Source organism: Neophocaena asiaeorientalis, unplaced genomic scaffold, assembly GCF_003031525.2.
Source record: "Neophocaena asiaeorientalis asiaeorientalis breed wild unplaced genomic scaffold, Neophocaena_asiaeorientalis_V1.1 scaffold584, whole genome shotgun sequence".
Taxonomy (NCBI): Eukaryota; Metazoa; Chordata; class Mammalia; order Artiodactyla; family Phocoenidae; genus Neophocaena; species Neophocaena asiaeorientalis.
The window spans coordinates 1111047-1133905 of record NW_020173778.1 but is presented as its reverse complement, the minus strand read 5'-3'; the positions used below and the strand labels follow the sequence as shown (position 1 = coordinate 1133905).

Genomic DNA, 22859 nt, shown 5'->3' with positions numbered 1-22859 from the left:
TCTGGGTCAAGATTGGATCAACAGGGCGTGATGATGTATCAGATATTGTGAGGGCATCAAATACAGAGCTCCTCTAACTGCATTGTTACTCTGTTCTGTGAAATTACTCTATGACTCCAAGGAAGCATGCCTTCTAAGAAAGGTCTTCTGATAGCAAGAGCCCCATGTAGGAGCGAAGCCAGGGTTGTAATCAGATGTTACATAGTTAACCAGTTTAATTAATCCAGCAGTTTTCAACATTTGAGTAATAGCAACGGTCCTTGTAAGGGATATTGTTGTTGCTAAACTATAATCCAAAATCGAGACCTGGCATCACAAAACAACATTGGGTTCCAGTCAAGCAGAGTAATCAGTATAAATGAGCTTACTTTGGTAGTAAGTAAATTTTTTAAACTCTACATATCTCTGTCTTTCTGTCTTCCTTCAATAAAGGAGTATCTTAGATCCAACGGCAGGATTGACTTGATGGGTAATTAAGGCATAGACCAAGAATTTAGATCCACTGCAAGCAGTTGAACCGAGATGTTAGGGCCAGAAAGTCTGATTATCATTCTCAGGTTGCCCATGAATTCAGAAAGTAATTGTTATAAATCCATCACTACTATGTGACACACGCTCAGGCTTGTAAGATTTGTAAAGTAATAATTACTGTATCGTGTTGCCTTGGAGTAAATGGTCAGCGCAGTACATGTTTTTCACCAGTTTCTGATTCTGAGCATGCGTGTTTGCTTTATCCTAAGCATCAAGCTTCAAGAAGCATTGCTTATCCTTTGGAAGGTAATCTGTTAGAAAAGGACTATTATTAACTCTGAATATTCTCTTTCAGATGCTGTCTTTGCATTTCAGTTACGCAACCCGGTGCACAATGGCCATGCTCTATTAATGCAGGATACCCATAAGCAACTTCTAGAGAGGGGCTACCGGCGCCCTGTCCTTCTCCTTCACCCTCTTGGTGGCTGGACAAAGGACGATGATGTTCCTCTGATGTGGCGTATGAAGCAGCATGCTGCAGTGCTGGAGGAAGGAGTCCTGAATCCTGAAACCACAGTGGTGGCCATCTTCCCATCTCCCATGATGTATGCTGGACCAACTGAGGTATTCACAGCAGCAGTGCTGAACCACTGTTACTGACACAGCAGGTGTCAACAACAGACCTGACTTTTGATTTTTCTCTCATCTGTAGGTCTATTCTAAACACAAGGCATGCTCGCATGGGCGAGCTTGGAAAGGTGTGACACAGGCTCTTGTCTGACCATGTTATACAGATCTGATAACACTCATCTTATCCCTTTAGCAAAGTCCAGAGTTACTCTTCCCAGGGGACAGATTTGGTCTGACTTTTGCTTCTGGTATTTCAGTGGGAAGGAAAGCATGGTATCTTTTCAAAAAAACATTCAGAAGACATTCTTCACCTGTTCTTTATTGAAGGACTAATAGGGTTAGGAAGTAAAATTGCTTCTTGTTATGGGGTGGAAGAGAGTTTTCGAGTTCTACTTAGTGGTCAAAAGGGAGGTTTTGAGATCTTTTTATAACCATATGTAAGGAAGAGGAGTTAATTAGGTTTTTGCTTCAAAGTAGAGTTGGCTTTCCAAAAATATTTGTTTGAATAAATGAATAAATGACCTAAAAAACAGTGTGTGGGAAATTCCTAGCCAGCTTCTTGTTGAGTGTTTAAGATAGAGAATGGAATGCATGTTATTATTGCATTCTTTTTCATCCCTGCCTTGAAGGGAGATGAATTTACTTAGATTTATCTGAGAGGCAAACCCTTTTAGAAAGAATTAAATAATTTAGTTGTATATACTCTGTGATATCTTCCTTCAAAAACAAAGTTTAAAAGGAAATACAAGTGTGTTTGGCTATTCTTTGGGATCAAGCCTAAGATTTTGTGGGTTTTTTTAACATCTTTATTGAAGTATAATTGCTTTACATTGTTGTGTTAGTTTCTGCTGTATAACAAAGTGAATCAGCTATACGTATACATATATCCCCATATCCCCTCCCTGTTGCATCTCCCTCCCACCCTCCCTATCCCACCCTTCCTATCCCACCCTTCTAGGTGGTCACAAAGCACCGAGCTGATCTCCCTGTGCTATGCAAGCCTAAAAATTTTTATTGGACCTTAGTTGTGGGGCTGTGCAACTCTTTAAGAAATACTGACAGAAAACTACAATAACAACAAGTTAAAAGATTACAATGTATTTGACTCTTACTTGGATCCAGCCTAAATAATGCATTAGAACTTCCATATGGGGTGAAACTCCTCATATTCTTCCCCGGTTGTTGGTATAAAATGTTCATAAGAATTGGGCACCAAAAGCCCTTTTAGTTTCCCAGAGACCACCATGGTCTTTAGTTCTTACATCTCAATGAACTAAATTATTTTGGAAATAAAGTAACAATTTTGTTCCAATAGTTTCTCAGCTTTTTTGGTGCTGTCTTCATCATCATCATTTTAAGGGAATCATTTGGACTGAAGTTTTCCAGAATTATAGGGTGAGTGCTTTTCACTGTGGGAATGATGCAGGTGAATTTAGGGTCAGGAATGAGTTTATCAATAATCACATTAAGAGCCAGTGAAGCAAATGAAGGAATTTATCTTTGTCCTGTTTGTGTTTTTTATTCCCTATGTAAAAGGGGAAGATGTGACATTTTATTACCTAAATAAACTAAAAGCTGCTTTTGAGGAGGAGGCAATGAAGGGATAGATAAATAATAAAAGCAGCCAGATGGGACTTCCCTGGTGGCTCAGTGGTTAAGAATCCGCCTGCCAATGCAGGGGACACGGGTTCGAGCCCTGGTCTGGGAAGATCCCACATGTCACGGAGCAACTAAGCCCATGTGCCATAACTACTGAGTCTGCGCTCTAGAGCCTGCGAGCCACAACTACTGAGCCCCTGTGCCGCAAACTACTGAAGCCCGCACGCCTAGAGCCCATGTTCCACAACAAGAGCAGCCACCGCAATGAGAAGCCCATGCCCACAACGAAGACTAGCCCCCGCTTGCCGCAACTGGAGAAAGTCTGAGCGCAGCAACAAAGACCCAACGCAGCCAAAATTAATTAATTAACTAATTAAAAAACAAAACAAAACAGACAGCTATGGTAAGAGAGAAAGGCCTTTCTTGAGATAACACCACAAAGGGTCAAGCATGCTGTTTTGTCTACACTAGAAACATTTTTAAGCGTTCTGATTTCAGAGCCAGGTGTGTTTCTCAAGATTCAAAGGTGAAGGTACCTAAAGGTGCCTTTGGGATGCTTGCATTTCGGCTAACCTCAGAGTCTCCCTCCTTGCAAGGCAAAGCTGACAGCGAGGTGAGCCGGCTGCAGCAGGCGTTTCCCCGGCCTCGGATTTGACTCCTGTTGCTACCCACAAGAGTGTGGTCTGGTCAAGACAACACAGGCTGTTGTCGAAGCCTGGGCCTGTTCTTGGCCTGGTTTGTCACCAGCTGGTCTGTAATAGCAGGTTAGACTTTGCTGAGCTATGTTTAAGTGCACAGAAGAGGGTTATTTAAGGGATGCACAAGGAGGTGAGACTAAATATTCTTTAAGGTTCTGTCCCATTCTCATCATTTTCTTATTTGCCTCATTTTCTTTTAACTTTGTATTGAAGTATAATATACGTAGGAAGAAGTGCATATTTCATAGGTTTACAATTAAATGAATTTTTCCCATTTGAACAGTCACAGGACCAGCACCCAGATAGGTAAAAAGCCTTTTACCAGCACCCTAGATGGTCTCCTTCCTGCCGTCTCCTGTCATTACCTGCTCTCCCCACGGTAGTCGTCACTGTTCTCGCTTCTCACATCGTAGATCTCATTTGCTTGTTAGATACTTTGGGAGGCAGACTCTAATAAGAGTGAGAGATTAGCGTTCAGGAAATGTATCAGGGATGGCTCTTGGGATCAACGCTTGTGGAAGAGAAGAGATAGGAAGGGAGCAAGATTGGGCAGGGGGAGAAGTTGAGCTGCAGCTCAGTCTCAGTGGAAGCCTCAGTTGACCCCATGTGGAATTCTGGAAAGGCCCTTCAGAGATGTTCTGAGTTGCACAAGAAGGGCATGATGCCTTTGGGCACTGCTGCTCTTTTCCACAGAGGCAGTTTCTAAGGAGGGCTGATAGCTGCTGGGCGTTGTGTTGGCAACTCCTAAAGCTGGGGGAATAATCCTTCCTTCCTGGGGGGACCAGGGCGTTGCATCACAGCATCTAGTCCAGCCTGTCCTAGTGCTTTTCATAACCGAAATTATACAGTGTATATACCCTTTGGTGTCCGGCTTCTTTCGCTTTACATTATGTTGGGGAAACTCACCCTTAGTGTTGTGTGTAGTTAGTTGTAACTGGTCACTCAGTACTGTGGAGTGCCCCATTGTGTGACTGCACCCAGTACTGTTGATGGGCGTTTGTGCAGTTTTCAGTTGTTTGCTATTAAGAATAGTGCTGGTACGAAGATTTTAATGCATGACTTTTTGTGGGCATTTATGTTGGTTATATACCTAGGAATTCTAGACAATTTAGGGGTATGCCTTTGTTCACCTTTAGTAGATGTTGCCAGTCAATTTTCCAATGTGGTTGTACCATTTTATATTCTCGTCAGCAGTGTATTTCTTCATCTAAACTTGATGACTGTTTTCATTTTAGCCATTTGGGCCCTCTAGCCCTATTTAACCAAACGTTCTGTAATACTTTTACTATTTCTTAACGAACCTTAAAATTTTTTTCATTGAAACAGTTTCACTGAAGAGGAAATGGAGAAGTAAATTATATACCATGATTGAGAATATAAGAATAGCTTATTTTTATTGCGCTCTTACTGTATTTGCCAGGCACTGTTCTAAGTGCTTTACATGTATTAGCTAACTTCATCCTTAGGACGACACCAAGAGAATAGATACTATTATTATTATTCTCACTTCAGAGATGAGGAAACGGAGGTAGAGGGGTTAAATAACCTGTTGAGGATCACACAGTAGTGTCGAGATAGTCTGGCTCCAGAGCCAGGTACCTATAACTGCCACAGAATATTTTTTATCTTATCATATAATATTAAAATATGTGGCCACAGATTTTTGGAAAACAGACTGGAAATAAATTCTTAAAATATCCTGTAGGAGTTCCAGAACACTGAATTAGGATGGCCTTGGCTGACATTCATTAGAGGTGGAATCTCTAGTACAGGGCCTTTCAAGCGTATTTTTTGTTTATCATAGCCTAGAGTTGTGGGTTGTGATCTTTGTTTAGTCTGTATTCATCCCCACAACAGCTCAGTGAGATAGGTTTTATTTCAATTTTATAGCTGAGGTTACTGAAGCTCAGAGAGACCAAGTAACATAACTTTGGTCTGTCCAAGAAAACCAGAGCTGGATAGTAGTTAAAGCAATAAAAACAGATTTTCATTCAGGAACTACTGCAGCAGGGGAAAAGAGACCTCAGCAGAGAACTGGGCTCAGTTGAATACATCGTGGTCAAGCGGGGATTTATAGCCAAGGAGCAGAGTGGGAGTCAGTGGATGGAAAATTACTAAGAGGAAACATCAGAAACAATGGGCATGGGATGATTCTAGTTAAACAGACCTAGCAGGATCCTTGCGGAAGGCAGGACAGCCTCATCAGATATCACTTGGGGGTGGGGGGTGGGGATGAAGAATTTGATCAGATATCGAGGATGGAGGGTTTCAAGACTGACTTAGATTTTTGCTGCAACTGGGTGGTACAGGCCCTACAAGGATGGACACTGAAAGTCGAGGCATAGAGGGCTTGGAGGAACCTGACCAGAGTTAGGTCAGGGAGAGAGTCTTGGTCATATCTTACAGCCAGCAAGACACAGAGCTGGAACTGAAACTCAAGCCTTTCTGACTCCAAGGCCTGTGTGTTCTTTGCACAAGGCTCCTTGCTGCCTGGAAGCCTCAAAGGGGCCTTAGCAGTCGGCGGGAGGGCAAAGAAGTTAAGGATCCCCTGAGCCTACACAGAGCTCCCAGGTTTCCTAGAAGGGTATAAAGGTGTGTTAGAGTAGTTTCTGTCCGTAGATCTCTGTTTGGAGTGTCAGTTACATGCTAAGAGGTGTAGCTCTTCTCAGGAAGCACCGCATCTGGTGCCTGAGCAAAGGCCATTTTTAACTTCTGAACTTTTATAGAACAAACTTTAGAAATTCTGATAAACGGCTTCCTTTTTTTTTTTTTTTTTTTGTGGTAGGCGGGCTTCTCACTGTTGCGGTCTCTCCCGTTGCGGAGCACAGGCTCCGGACGCGCAGGCTCAGCGGCCATGGCTCACGGGCCCAGCCGCTCCGCGGAATGTGGGATCTTCCCGGACCGGGGCTCGAACACGTGTCCCCTGCATCGGCAGGCGGACTCCCAACCACTGCGCCACCAGGGAAGCCCACGGCTTCATATTTTAAACCATTAAATATATTAATGTTTATGAACTGGCAGGATTTAAACTGTTAGATTGAGTGGATTTTGAAAACTATCCATTTCTTTTTCTCAAGTGCCTCACTTGTGTGTTTGACTTATTTGGCTTATTCACAGCCTCAAGTGAAGGATTTTTTTATAGTTCAAAAAAAAAAAAAAAAAAACCAAAACACAACACTCATTTTGTAGCTGACCCAGTGACATCAGGAAAAAGTCTGCCAGTAATGCTCATTTGCCAACTAATAATAATAAAATAAAAAACAGTGACTCTTCCTTTAATCGTTTTCTGTAGGTCATTTAGAAGGCATTGGTACTAGATTTGCTTCCGCAGCACAAATGCTTCTCAGAACAATGAGCAGCTGTTAGTCTGTTTGGTTATCAACAGGATGTCCCTGATTTTTCAGTCTGTAAAGATTTAATGGCTTGATTCCTAAATTCCGTTTTAGGAATTGGATAGGTGGGGTGCAGGGCAGCATGTGGGAGAGCTACTTTTCTAATGCTAAAAATGTGTCATACATGTACTTTTTTTTGGAGGCATTAATCCACTATGTAGAAAATTGTCCCATCTCACTAAATGCTAAATCCATTTCTGTAAAGGACAAATAATACTTTTTAAGACATGTTACGTGAAAGTGCTGAAAGTAAGATACATCTTGGAATGTGGATATGTACAAATAATAAGTTCTGTCTTGGGCTTAAGGCATTTGAGTGAAAATTACGAGCTGAATTTTGGAGAAAATGCATTGTTAGAAGCTGGGATTTTTCTTTGCCATGAAAGTTATCTGTGCACTTGGTAAATGACTCCTTAATAGCAACTGATTGTATTTAAGTGAGCAGATGCCCTTAAACAGCTACAGTAGGAACATATTGCCACATGATGCCAGTATATTTAATTAGTTCCTGCTTTACACCGGTATTTGGAGTAGTAAATAGGATGTCTGTTAGGGTATAAACCCTGTTCTTCCCCTTAAACACTTCCAAGAGCTTTAACAACCTACAGGGACACTCTTAGGGTCTGAGCCTAATTATAGGAGCCATAAACTCCCAAGTTTTAATTGTAACCTTTGACTCTCTTTGAGGTCTTTGATAATTTTGTCTTCTGCTCATTTATTTTATTGATGTATCTGGAATAGCGTAACACAGATTCACAGTCTCTTATCCAAAACACTTGGGGTCATGTATTACTACTTAATTCTCCTGATGGTTCTGAGACATAAAACACATTAATATTTCTGTAGCAAAGTGAATGACTTTCCACAGTAACTGGGATCAGCAAAGGCCATAGATAACTTCATGTCAGTTTTGATCAGGTTCTGCTAAGTTAGTTAAAAAACTGGGCTTTTGGATTTCAGATGGATGTGTTAAGTAGTCTTCTTATGGTAACCACTTGGTAGCATGTACCTATATCAAATCATCATGTTGTATATTTTACACTTACATAAAGTTGTATGTCAATTATATCTCAACAAAGCTGGAAAAAAATTGAACTTCAGATTTTCTGGTAAGCAGTTGCGGATCTTTATCACCAAAACATTTAGAGTCTGTTGATTTATTTAAAAAATAATTTGGGGATTCCTATAGTCTCTTTTATATACTTTTAGCTTATATGTGTCTTAAGAACTGAAATTACTAACTTAATTCAGAAACATTAGATTTTACAGGTGTTTTAGGATGCTTTTCCTGGGGGAGTGGGAAACCCTGTTTTTCTCCTGACTTTTCTGTAGATTTCCAACTCAGAATCTCTTTCTGCCTGTTTCTTACTCAGGCAGCATCAAGTTCAGATACTGTGTTTTAGTTTGGCTTTTCACTTTTTTTCTGCAATTGTAATCTATGCTGTTTCTTCCTTAAATGTAGTACTAACTTGTGTTTCCTGTCCTGCTCTGACGTCCTGTGTTGTAGGGCGTGACGCAGTGTAAGTGGCTCAATAAGAGTAGGTATGCATGGACTTTGGGGTCGGAAAGACCCAGTTCAAATATTCCGTCTCTTAGTCGTTCGTTTTGCAGCTTTGAATGTGTTATTGAAAGTTTTCTTATTTGTGAAACAGAAATATTATCTTACTGATTTGCTCTAAACATTAAATGAGGTATTTATAAAACACTTTGTTTTCATATTAGGAAGAACTCAATAACTGGTACCTATTTTTTTCTTCTCTCACCCCTGTAAGGGATATCATGAAATGCTTTCCAATGACACACCACCATGGTTGCCTTCCTTTGCTTCCTTAATAATCAGTGAGCGGGTGGAGAGACAGAAGATTATCAAGGACTTTTGGCTTTTTTTTTTTTTTTTTTTTGCGGTACGCGGGCCTCTCACTGTTGTGGCCTCTCCCGTTGCGGAGCACAGGCTCCGGACATGCAGGCTCAGCGGCCATGGCTCACGGGCCCAGCCACTCCGCGGCATGTGGGATCTTCCCGGACCAGCGCACGAACCCGCGTCCCCTGCATCGGCTCAACCACTGTGCCACCAGGGCAGCCCTGGCTTTTTTTTAAAATTTATTTTGTTTATTTTTGGCTGCGTTGGGTCTTCGTTGCTTCTCACGGGCTTTCTCTAGTTACAGCGAGCGAGGGCTACTCTTCATTGCAGTGCACAGGCTTCTCATTGTGGTGGCTTCTCTTGTTGCAGAGCACGGGCTCTAGGCACGCGGGCTTAGTAGTTGTGGCTTGATGGCTCTAGAGCGCAGGCTCAGTAGTTGTGGCACACAGGCTTAGTTGCTCCAGGGCATGTGGGATCTTCCCGGACCAGGGCTCGAACACGTGTCCCCTGCATTGGCAGGCAGACTCTCAACCACTGCACCACCAGGGAAGCCCCTTGGCTTTTATCAAAAGCAAATTTTGTGGTCCCTGTGCTTGGGAGGCAGGAAGAGGGAGGAGGATACTGGATTTGCTCTGTATCCCATGATCCTCTTCACACCTGCTGGGGGCCTGGGCTCAGCCAGGGCAAGGCAATTTACAAGAATAAAATCAGTTTGGTTGCTGATGGTTCTGAGCAAATACTTCTCTTACATTTGAATTGTGTTATTTTGAATCCTAAGACAGCTGAGGTTTATCCTTGAAGGTAAAGGAAATCTTTGGGAAAGTCTGTATTTTGTGAGGAATCAGGCCTCAGATTCCTGGCGTGCAGACTGAAGGGTTTGGATTCCACAATCTAAATTCCCTTTCAACTCTTAAAATTCTCTGATGGGAGTAATTATAAGGTGTGTCTAATTCTCTCCTACAAGCTGGAGAATGGAATGTCTAAGTAGATTTCATAATTTTTGCAAATCAGAAATGTGACTCTCATGACGACTGAATACTGTTCAGTGCCTGTACAGAGGGATGGAAATTCTAGAAGCATTTAGAATACTTAGTTGTACAAAGATTGAAAGTCATAAGTACCCAGAATCTACATGATGGGAATGATGAACCTTGTCTTTCATTTGCCTCTCTTGATTTTCCCAGTCAACTTGAAGAGTTTAAAATGGTTCCTACCATTGAGAAATCAAGAGGCAGACCATTAAGATTTGGGAATTTCAAGAAAATAGGTTAATACTAAAGTGATGTGATAACGTACAACCAAGTATTTTAATGTGAAATTCATGAGATGAAGATACAGATTTTCTTACCCAACAAAAATAGATAATTGATTTGACCTTCTAAAGAATTTTTGTACATTAAAACAAGTACATTTTTGATGATTTAGAAAAAACAAATTTGCACATTTACAAAAAAAAAAAGGTCCCTGTGCCTGAAGTTCTTTCATAAACCAGTTGAGTATATGAGTTTGGGTTTATGGAATGTTGACTTTAATAAAATTCATTACACTTGAAGAAAATTTTGATGTGAAATGTATAAAGAAATAGGTTATTTAAGTGGGGACTTAAGTAACTGTTCTATTTATTATCTTCAGTATTTTTAATTAAACAAAATTGAAAATATTACATACTTAACCAGGCTTCTAGGACAGTGGAATTTCTCCATTGTGGGGTACGAAGAAGATGGTGTAGTACTAGTGGTGTTGTATGTAAGTGTATAGTCCAGTTTTATAATTTTATAATGTAATATTTTAAATTTGGAAAGTAATTTGTTTATTTTTCTCTCAGAAACTACTGAAAATAAAATTTACCAAAATCCTTGCTAGGTTTGCAAGTAGAGAGGTAAATGATAGGTACTATTTTCTAATGGAGTCAGGGAGCAAATGAGACTTTTATGTTTATAAAAAGGGGCGTGAATTAAAAATGGGGGAGAGACACACTCCGAGGTAATATGCCATAGTGGGATGATTCAGGAACAGTTCTAATTCTAAAGAATTTACATTATAAATAGTATGTGTATGGAGATGGGTAATTTAGGTTTCTATATATCAATGATTTTTGGTTTGTTAGTCGCACAATATCTTTTTTTTTAAGAATATTTATTTTTAATTAATTTTATTTGTTTATTTTTGGCTGCGTTGGGTCTTCGTTGCTGTGCGCGGGCTTTTCTCTAGTTGCAGCAAGTGAGGGCTACTCTCCATTGCGGTGCGCAGGCTTCTCATTGCGGTGGCTTCTCTTGTTGTGGAGCACGGGCTCTAGGCACGCGGGCTTCAGTAGTTGTGGCACATAGGCTCAGTAGTTGTGGCTCGTGGGCTCTAGAGTGCAGGCTCAGTAGTTGTGGCGCACGGGCTTAGTTGCTCCGCGACATGTGGGATCTTCCCAGACCAGGGCTTGAACCCGTGTCCCCTGCACTGGCAGGCGGATTCTTAACCACTGTGCCACCAGGGAAGTCCTGCACAATATCTTAATCTATGATGGCTGGCAGGGAGAAGCCATTATAGGATTTGCATAGATCAATCTCATTTCTTTAAGAGTTGATTATAATTTGAATCATGAACTACTCCCCTGTTAGCACTACTGGGTAGCAGAACTTAATTCTTACTTCTGTTACATTGTGGAAGTTAAGTAAAGAGTCAAGTAAACAAAGATTAGCTGCAAAAATGTATTTGGGGAGGAAATTCTGAAACAAATATTGATTTATTTCTATGACTTATTCTGAGTAGTCATTATTCTGGCATCCATTTTATTTTATTTTACTATAGTTGATTTACAATATTGTGTTAATTTCAGGTGTTCAGCTTCAGATTCTTTTCCATTATAGGTTATTACAAGATATTGAATATAGTTCCCTGTGCTATGCCGTAAATCCTTGTTGTTTATTTTATACATAGTCATGTGTATCTGTTAATCCCATACAGTACTCCTAATTTATCCCTCCCCCTCCCTTTTCCTCTTTGGTAACCATAAGTTTATTTTCTGTGTCTGTGAGTCTGTTTCTGTTTTGTAAATAAGTTTATTTGTATCATTTTTTTAGGTCCCACATATAAGTGATATAAAATATTTGTCTTTCTCTGACTTCACTTAGTATGATAATCTCTAAGTCCATCCATGTTGCTACAAATGGCAGTATTTCGTTTTTTTGTCACTGAGTAATATTCCATTGTATAAATATACCTGTTGAGCTGAGAAGGCAGAGATTGGCTTTTAGGGCTGCTGGAGCAGCTGAGACTTGCAGTATAGAGCTAAGGCAGCAGAAGACTGTGAGGGTGTTCCCCATGGTTCCTTGGACTGCATTCGTGCAGGGCAAGACTCTGAGGCCTGGTGGAGAGTGGCTGCAATAAGTTTGAGAGTGGATTGAAGACACCAGAAGTTATTCATTGTTGGAAGATGACATTCCAGCTCAGCTGGCATGGAGAAACCTTGCTAACACCCTTGGCATTCAACTAAGACATCAGAAACACATGCTTTAGGAACAAAGACCACACCCTAGAGAAAGTGTATCAATTTGGGTACAGTCAGGAGGTGGGAAATCACACAGAATTGGACAGGGGAAGTTTAAAGAATTGTTAAGCTTTAATAGAGAAGTAACTATAAAAATGTAGAATGAACTCTAAAGGGTGTCCTGGGGCTGAGGGAGATTACCAAAGGAAAAACAGATACACTTGGAAAAGGGATCCTCTCCCCAAAGCTGGGCTTCAGATCTCATTGGAAAAGGTATGGTTTCATCCCACTGGATGGTGAAGTTCAGTGGATTGCCTGGACCGCACTGGTTCACAGATGCCACATAGCAGGGAACAGCCCTCTGGTTCACAAGCTAGCTGAGGCTAAGAGACTGGGCTCAGTGGGGGTCAGGGCATTGGGAGGTGGCTTGCTGCCAGATCGGTGCACAGTGTGGTACCCATGTTGGAATTAATGCAGGAAACAACCCTCTGAGGCACAGGTGAGCACAGGGTGGTGAGTGAGTGAGCAGAGGGAGCCTGGGAGCTGCTGGTGGTAGGCTTGGAGCGCACTGGTGTTTGCATTAGGAGGGCTGCAGCAAGGTGGTCACTGGACTCAGGCTAGGGCTCTGAGGTTGTTGAAGGATTGTGCGCTTTGAGTTTGCTGCTGGACCAGACTGCCGCCAACTATCCCCATACTCAGGTACCACTACACACCCTTCCTTCTACAATGTCCCTCTACTGATAAAACTTAACATTTTGCTCACTGTGAAGGGGAAATGCTTAGTTTTCAATCCGTTATCTCAGAGCAAATACTGATGGTGAATTTGGATTTGAAAGGCAGTGGGTTGATAATTGGCCCAAAAAGCTAGACTGGACCTGCCCAACAAGGTTTAAAACTGAGCCTCAAAAAGATAAGGAGAGGTGCCAGTAAATTACCTGCCTGCTAGCATCAGGCTCTTAACATTCTAAAGGAAAAAAGCACCATTCAGACTCCTTAAAACAAGTCATTCGGGCTTCCCGGGTGGCGCAGTGGTAAAAAAAAAAAAAAAAAAAAAAAAAAAAAAATTCAAAGGAAAGCACAATTAAGCACATAGTAGTCAATCTGCTGAAAATTTATGATAAAGAGAGGAACCTTAAAAGTAGAGGGATGGGGAAGGTGAGAGGAAGAGGGAACAATAGGGAAATAATAGGAATGATGGCTGACTTCTCAAGAGCATTATGAATTAGAAGCAACGGAGTAACATTTTTAAGCGAGAAAAGAAGTAAAAACAAGTCTGTAATCTAGAATTCTGTATTCAAGCAAAAATAAAGGTGAAGTAAAGACATTTCAGATAAATAAAAGTTGAGAATTTTATTAGGGAGGAAAAGTTTTTCAGAACCCTCCAGCAGACTTCCCAAGAGATTCTATTATTTGCTTAGATGTTCATGCTGTAGGGCTGTATGTCAAGGGAAGGCTGAAAAGCAAGGACCCGACATTTTCATCATTTAGGGTGCCGTTTCTGTCATCAAGGAATAGCGAGATCAGGGCAAAGAGAAATCAGTTGTTGTGGAGGCAACTAGCAGTCTTTGCCACCTTTGAATTAAATTACTTTTATAATCAGAAAAAAAATGACAAAGCTATTTGTTATTTGCTACACAGGTGCAAGTAAAGCCAAAAATAAGTCATTTGTTGTTCAGTTGGCCATTTACGGATTCTTAGAGGGGCTCATAGGAAACTTTTAGGTATCATCTTATGTTCCTTCTTCACTGTGCATTCAGTTTCCCGATAATGATGCTAGCCACTGGGCATGAAAAGATAAATAATACATCTTGACCTCAGTCTGCTGGGTAGATAGATAGCTCTTACTGATTTTTAGCAGCCGTCTTCTGGGTAGTATGTCACCTTTAGAGAGTGAATGAATTTTCTTTAGAAACACTGGTTAGGAAGCAATTAATTCAACTGTGATTGTCAGAAAATACTTTACAGAATAATACTAACAGCAGCAATATTTGTGACTGTCCTGTATTGAGGGCCGGGTGGTGTCCTGAATATTTTCAAAACTCCCAGCAATCTTTTGCATTAAGTGTTATCATTCTCATTTTTATAAACTGGGAAACTGAGGCTTATATAAGGAAGTTGCCTAAGGGCATTCCATCACCAAGGGGCAAAGCTAGGATTCAAATCTAGGACAACCTGACTCTAAATAAAGCCTGTATTCTTAACCAGATACTGATGGCTGTGGGCTGACTTGCATTCTCTAGATGAAAACATATTACCTGTTCAGTAGGTTGTAACTTGACTCACACTAGGCATTCTTGGAAGAGTTACGTGTGATTTGCCTATTCATGGCTGTTAAAATTTAAAAAGTATTCTCATAAGGGAACCATTCACTAAAATGTATATTGAAATCATTCAGGTCACCTGCAGGAGAATGCTGACTCTGTGTTTGTTGTGTTTACATTTAATTTATTCATATACCTTCTAAAAGAAGTCAGAGAAGCAGTTTAAATTTCTGGCAATTTTACAAGACAGAATTAGCACTGGCCCCTGTCACCAATATGCTTTTGAAAAATATTCCTAGTTTAATGGCCATTTGGCCCTTGAATGATTTAAGCATCCAGACATAAATACTTAATGAGAAAAGTAAGTTCACCTAAATTCAGAAAACTTAGACTGCCCTTTTAATTTAACTCTGTAAGCAGTAGCTATTTTTCCTGAGGCAGAGAAGATTTTCCATTTAAGTGGAGTTGCAGAGTAGTTAATTGATGATTTGGTTCTGACTGACCCCTTGATAAAAATTCTGAGTGTGAACTAGCAAAGGTCTCCTGTGGGTCTGTTGTGAAGGGGCAGAGGGGAATGAGCCGAAATTTCATGAAGAGCTGAATCTGGGATGGGTGGGCGTATGTGGGGAACAGAGCAGCGTGCTTTGCCATCTTGTTCATACAGAACTGTTGCAGCTCAATGCAAGCAGAAGTAATACTGTAGTAGGAAAATAGGTAGTTTATTATAGGGCCTTAGGGTCCTTTCTATTTAGTTGGCTTATGGGGAAAGCAAACTAGGATAGCACTCTGGAGGCTTTTTAATGGTCTGTGTTTGGAAGTGGCACACATCACTTGGGCTCTCATTCCTTCCACCAGAACTCAGCCATATGGCCACACTGCAAGGGAGACTGAGAATTGTATTAAACTGTGTGTTCAGGAAGAAGAAGGATGGTACAAGGTACATAGAAACACAGGTATACGGAAAACTAAGCAAGTGGAAGAAAATCAAGACAATTATTAACTCTAGGAAAAGCAAACAGTTGTACAAGGAGAGGAATAAAATAAAGATGATAACAGCTAACATTTGTTGTGTACTTACTTGATGCCAGGTACTATTCAAAGTCCTCACATGTTTCATGTGTTAATTTTCTTAAAAATTGAATGCGATAAATATTATTGTAATTCCCATCTTACAGATGAATGTTTATTTCACCAAAGTATTGGTATCACTGTATTTCTTGGATAAATTGGATAGGGAATGAGATAGTGGAGTAAAAGCCAAATATCTTCTTCTTCTCTTTTTTAAAAAAATGTATTTATTTATTTATTTATGGCTATGTTGGGTCTTCATTGCTGCTCACGGGCTTTCTCTAGTTGCGGCAAGCAGGGGCTACTCTTCATTGCGGTGCGTGTGCTTCTCATTGCAGTGGCTTCTCTTGTTGCAGAGAACGGGCTCTAGGTATGCTGGCCTCAGTAGTTGTGGCTTGTGGGCTCTAGAGCACAGGCCTCAGTAGTTGTGACGCACGGGCATAGTTGCTCCATGGCATGTGGGATCTTTCCGGACCAGGGCTCGAACCCACGTCCCCTGCATTGGCAGGCGGATTCTTAACCACTGCGCCATCAGGGAAGTCCCATATCTTCTTTTACAGTAGGAAATATAAGTAATGTGGGAATAATGGCTATGTTACAGTTGATCCTTGAACAACACCGATTTGAACTGTGCGGGTCCACTGATACGCAGGTTTTTTTCAGTAAATATCTACGGTACTACATAGTGTTTGGGTGATTGAATCCATGGATGCAGAACCTTGGGTGCAGAGGGCTGACTGTGAGACATGAGCACCCACAGATACCGAGGATGACAGTGTATAATATCTAAAATTAAACAATCAAGATGCAGCAGTGTACACATGCTGCTTAGAAATACGGAGGTAAGGACTTCCCTGGTGCTCCAGTGGTTAAGACTCCGCACTCTCAATGCATGGGGACTGGGTTCAATCCCTGGTCAGGGAACGAGAGCCTGCGTGCCCCAACTGAAGATCCCGCGTGCCGCAGCTAAGACCCGGTGCACCCAAATAAAGAAATAAATATTTAAAAGAAAAAGAAATACAGAGGTAAATATCTGTAGAAACAACTAAAAAAGTTGAAACTCCTCAGGGTGACCAATTCAAGCATAGGGTATGGGATTGCCCCTGTGCTCTTGCACTTTCTGAACTATGTTAATAAAAATAAAGTACTTGGTATAAGAGAAACTGTCAAGAGAGATAAAATGAAAGTGATGTGTAGTGGTCATCATTTATACCTCTTTTCACACAGAACTGAGATGGTTTTGTAAATCACTAAATAATGGAGCCACACACTGAAAGGGAGCTAAGACCAAGTTTGTAGACCTGGGTTTGTCCTACACTCTATTGGCCGAGTCACTTAACCTTTGAGGGTTTACTTCCTTGGAGTTTTAATGAGAACGATGGTCTCTTAGTTACTTTAACTTCTAACGTTCTATAGTTCTAGGTGTTAGACTAACTAATTTTTGTTTTTAAACAGTATTAATGTGAAAGTATAGGCTACAGAGGTAGCTTTGGATGCAGCATGGCTGTTTAGTCACGACCAACACCTTGTTTTATTCTTACCTAGTATCTTAGGTAGTAATCATTTAGGTGACAGGATTTTCTCAGTACCGGTTTATGTAAATATTCATATAACTTAAATAATTTTCATCCAATTTTTTTAACCTATTAAAATATAACATAGAGAAAAGTACATACATCACAGTGTACACACAGCTCAGTGAACTCTTACAGTGAGCGTACTCTGATTACCAGCACCCGGATTGGATCCTGGGTCAAGAAACAACATTACCAGGGACTCCTAGAACTAACATCGAAGTGGTTTAGGTACAAGCTTTGATTTCCAAGGTTGGTCACAGTATTCAAACTTTCAGTTATAAGATGAGTAAGTTCTGAGGATCTGTTGTACAGCATGGTGTTTGCGGTTAATAATACTGTATTGCATACTTGAGATTTGCTAAGAGAGTAGATCTTAAGTGCTCTCACCATAGGCACAAAATGGTAACTGTGCCGTAGTGAATGTGTTCATTAACTTGATTGTGGTATTTCATGATGTATATGTATATCAAATCATTGCGTTGTAGGCTTTAAATATAAACAGGTTTATTTGTCAATTATACTCAGTAAAGCTGCGGAGAAAAAAAGAACATTATCGTTACCACAGAAGCCCCTTTCAGTTGCCTGTCTCAGAGGATCAACCACTAGCCTGATTTCTAACCAACATATTAGATTTTGAACTATATATGAATGACATCTAGTAGTTGTATGAAATCCTACACATAGACACAGATGTACATTCACATATCTCTTACCAGTAAAACAAATATATAGATACGTGTACGTAAACATCCATACCACATATACTTTTAGATTTTTTGGAAGGCGAGGGGTTGCCAGTTTTGTTTCTCGCTTCCCAAAGTGAACATTTTAATCTGTTGAGATTTCCTACTGATACTGACTGTATAAGAAGTATATGCATTTATTATCCACTTATTACTCCTAAGTACCGGTCATAAAATCATGGTTATCTAATAAGAAAATTTTTGTTCTAGGTCCAGTGGCATTGCAGAGCACGGATGGTTGCAGGAGCCAACTTTTACATCGTTGGACGAGACCCTGCTGGCATGCCTCATCCAGAAACAGGGAAGGGTCTCTATGAGCCAACTCATGGCGCCAAAGTGCTGACCATGGCCCCTGGCCTAATCACCTTGGAAATAGTTCCCTTTCGAGTTGCGGCTTATAACAAGAAAAAAAAGCAGATGGACTACTATGACTCTGAGCAGTAAGCTTTACAGTCTCTGCACGAATCTGTGAAACACTTTGTGCTCTAAGCTGCTCCGAGGGCTTTAACGCATTGTCTCACCTTTACTATAACTTATCAGTGACAAGCTTTGTTGTACCCATTTCAGAGAAAGGCAAACCAGGGAAACGAATTTCTCAATATTTCAGAAGTTAGAAGTAGAAATAAAAATTGAATCTGGTTTCATGGTTCGTGATCTCAGGAATTTTGTTGTGAAGTGTTTAAGGGCAGTAATGACATTTCTGTCTGCCATATTACTGAGCATATAGAAGTGCTTAGGACTTAGTACCAAGGCCTAGTGATGATTTTGCTGGTAAGCCCAGGGGATCTATGTAATGCGAGTGAGTTCAACTAATATTTGTATAATCGTTGGGTGAACAGGCACTGTCATAATTGCTTTACAGGTATTAATACCTGTAATTAATACCCCATAATAATCCTGTGCAGTAGGTGCAATTATTATCCCCCTTTTGTAGGTTGGTAGTAAGCTGAGGGCTACAAAGTTCAAATAACTTGCATAAGGTCACAGAGCCAGTAAATGGCAGCTCAGCACTTGAACTCCAGCAGTATGGCTCCAGAGCCTATGCTCTTGACCACTAAGAGTGCAACTTCTTTCTTCAAAGATCTTAGAAGGAGCAAAAAAATAACCTTTTAATACAAATTATTGGTAGTATTGAGCATGCATCTATCTTCCTTTGACTGACAAACTTTTATTGCTATCTATAGATAATATCGGTATGGACATACCTCAGAGATACTGTGGGTTCGGTTTCAGACCACTGTAATTAAAGCAAGTATCTCAATCAAGCAAGTCAGACAAATATATTGATTTCCTAGTACATATACAAGTTGTGTTTACACTATACTGTAGTATATTAAGTACGCAATAGCCGTATTTCGAAAAAAACAATTTACATACCTCAATTAAAAACTAATTTATTGCTAAAAAATAAACTTTATTATCTGAGCCTTCAGTGAGTTGTAATGTTTTTGCTGGTGGAGAGTCTTGCTTAGGTGTTGAGGGCTGCTGACTGATCGGATGGTGGCTGCTGAAGTGTGGGGGGCTGTGGTGATTTCTTAAAGCGGAACAGCAGTGAAGGTTCTTCCTTCCACACATGGTCTCTCGATAGCGCACAACGCTGCTTAATGGCATTTGACCTCGAGAGCTTCTTTCAAAATTGGAGTCAGTCCTCGCAGACCCTGCCGCTGCTTTTTATCAACTAAAGTTTATGTAATATTCTAAATTCTTTGTTGTCATTTAAAAATCTGTACAGCATCTTACTGGGAGTAGATTCCACCTCAGGAGGCCACTTTCTTTGCTCATCCGTTAGAAGCAGCTTTTCATCCGTTTAAGTTTTATTGTGAGATTGCAGCAATTCAGTCACATCTTCAGGCTCCACTTCTGATTCTAGTTCTCTTGCTATTTCCACCACATCTGCAGATTTTTCCTCCACTGAAGCCTTGAACCCCTCCAGTCATCCATGCGTGTTGGAATCAGCTTCTTCCAAACTCCTGTGAATGTTGGTATTTTGACCACTTCCCAGGAGTCACAAATGTTCTTAATGGCATCTAGACTGACGAATCCTTTTTAGAAGGTTTTCGGTTGACTTTGCCCATGTCCATCAGAGGAGTCACTATCTATGGCAGCTATAGCCTTATGAAATGTATTTCTTAAATAAGAAGACTTGAAAGTGGAAATTAGTCCTTTATCCACAGGCTACAGAATGGATGTTGTGGTAGCAGGCATGAAAATAGCATTAATCTCGCTGTACATCTTAATCAGAGCTCTTCGGTGACCAGGTGCATTGTCAGTGAGTCGTCATATTTTGAAAAGAAACTTTTTTTCTGAGCAGTATGTCTCAACAGTGGGCTTAAAATATTCAGTAAACCGTGTTGTAAACAGATGTGCTGTCATCCAGGCTTTGTTGTTCCATTTATAGAGCACAGGCAGAGCAGATCTAGCATCATTCTTGATGACAGTAGGATTTTTGGAATGGTAAACGAACATTGGCTTCAACTTAAAGTCACCAGCTGCATTAGAGAGGCCAAAGGACAAGAGAGCCTGTCCTTTGAAGCTTTGAAGCCAGGCGTTGACTTCTCTTTAGCTGTGAAAGTCCTAGGTGGCGTCATCTTCCAAGAGAAGGCTGTTCATCTGCATGGAAAGTCCGTTGTTTAGTGTAGCCACCTTCATTAATGATCTGAACTGGTTCTTCTGGACAATTCACTGCGACTTCTACCCCAGCACTTGCTGCTTCACCTTGCACTTGTATGCTATGGAGACGGCTTTCCCTTAAATCTCATGAACCAACCTCTGCTGGCTTCAGACTTTTCTTCTTAAACTTCCTCACCTCTCTCAGCCTTCATAGAATTGAAGAGAGTTAGGGCCCTAGGCTTTGGCTTAAAGGAAGGTCATAGCTGGTTTGATCATCTGTGCAGACCAGTAAAACTTTCTCCATATCAGCAATAAGGCTTGTTTTGCTTTCCTGTCATTCATGCGTTCACTGGAGCAGCACTTTTAATTTCCTTCAAGAACTTCTCCTTTGCACTCACAGCTTGGCTGTTTGGCACAAGAAGCCTAGCTTTCAGCCTGTCTTGCTTTTCAACATGCCTTCCTCACTAACAAGCTTAATCATTTCTAGCTTTTGATTTAAAGTGAGACATGTGCAATTCTTCCTTTGATTTGAAAACTTAGAGGCCATTGTAGGGTTATTCACTGACCTAGTTTCAATATTGTTGTGTCTCAGGGAATAGGGAGGCCCAAGGAGAGGGCGAGAGACTGGGGAACTGCCAGTTGGTGGAGCAGTCAGAACACACACATTTATTGATCAAGTTCACCATCTTATACGGGCGTGGTTCACGGCGCTCCAAAACCATTGCAGTAGTAACATCCAAGATTATAGATCACCAAATATAATAATAATGAAAAAGTTCGAAATATTGTGAGAATTACCAAACTATGACACAGAGACACGAAGTGAGCAAATGCTGTTGGAAAAATGACGCTAACAGACTTGCTTGATGCAGGGTTGCCACAAACCTTCAATATGTGAAAAGTGCTACAAAATGAAGTGCAATAAATGAGATAGGCCTGCAGGTAGTACACTCTGTAAATTTAGAGTGGCAGTGTGAGGCTCTAGAATCAGAAGGTATGAGTGCTAACCCTGTGCTTCCTGCGTGACTTGAGGTTCCTGTGTCACCTCTGGCCTTGTTTCTTCCTCTCTACAATGATGGCAGTGGAGGAGCTGATTCCCTTCTAGCTCAAAATCTGTAGTCATTTCTGGGAATCGTAGCTCCTAGTTATTTTTACATTAGTAGGTGCTTCATGCTTCGTTGATTGATGCTTATTTAGTACAAATTACATCTGCTTATTTAGTACCCCTGCTTTTTTAGTATAAATTGCAATTCATGTTCAGTAAGTAGTTGTCTCTCAGTATCTGGGGGTGGGGGGATCGGTTCCAGGACCCCCCACAGGTAACAAAATCTGCAGATGCTCGAGTCCCTTATATAAAATGGTGTATAGTATTTGTATGTAACCTACACACATCCTCCTCTCTACTTTAAATTACCTCTAGAGTACTTACAATATCTAATACAGTATAAATGCTGTGTAAATTGTAAATGCTATGTAAGTAGTTGCCTGCCCATGATAAATTCAAGTTTTATCTTTGGCCTTTTGTGTTTTTGTGGCATCAGTTGTGCTTTTTCCTCATTCGTTTCTTATTTTGTTTATTTGGGTCCTCTCTCTTTACTTCTTGGTGAGCCCGGCTAGAGGTTTGTTGATTTTGTTTACCCTTTCAAAAAACCCGCTCTTGGTTTTTACAGATTTATATTTTGGAACTTTCTGGAATTCGCCCCTTACCTCCAGATGTTTTCAATCAGAGGTTGATTGAATCCTTGGATGTGGAAACCATGGATATAGAGGGTTGGCTCTATTTTTAATTTATGTTTTATCAGTTCACCTCTACTGGCAGGTGCTAATTAAAAACTGACTGAGTCTAATAACTTCTAATCTGAGAGCGCTCATCCTTTTTCCCTTGATACTGTTCAGTTGACTGCGCATTCAGGAATAACGCTGATCCTAACCCTGTGTCCTCATTTGTTGTAGCCTTTTTTGTAATGGTGCAGACAAGAAGGAAAAAGAAACTTTTTAAAAATCAGCACATTCTCGTTTCTGAAAGGGACATAAAATGTGGTGTCATTTAATTAAATGATAAGTTATCTGGATAAAGAAACTACTGTTAACAATGGAGTTTGAGGCATTTGTTGGCTTCTCGTTTAATGATAATAATTCTGGAGAAAATGCGTAATTTTAGATGATAGCAGTCTTCTCTGAGTGATGGACTGTAGCAGTATACAGGAAAACTTTATGAGTCAATGAACAGAAAGGCTTATTGGATAGCTGGTTTGGGGAAATATGAAAGAACTCCTGACTGTTCCCAATAGCCTTGGTGTGGCCACTCGAGACTGTTATTTTCTGAAGATCCAAGTTGTGGCCCAGGTTATAGTATACTTCAGAACCACACCATGAGAAGAATTTGCAATAAACCAGAATATTTCTACCCTTGTACAAAATCAGGGTTTGCCAATACCTAGAAATAGCTCTAAATCGTGGCGTGTTTTGTT

At 40.6% G+C, this 22859-nt stretch overlaps 1 protein-coding gene across 1 annotated transcript in view; it reads left to right on the top strand.

Annotated features, from left to right (window-relative positions):
• Positions 1-22859, top strand: part of LOC112404053 (bifunctional 3'-phosphoadenosine 5'-phosphosulfate synthase 1) — a 59882-nt gene that overhangs the window by 25824 nt on the left and 11199 nt on the right. Inside the window, exons 6-7 of the mRNA XM_024751862.1 lie at positions 827-1095; positions 17989-18218. Of these exons, the coding sequence (XP_024607630.1) occupies positions 827-1095; positions 17989-18218 (499 nt within the window). The remainder of the gene's footprint in view (positions 1-826; positions 1096-17988; positions 18219-22859) is intronic.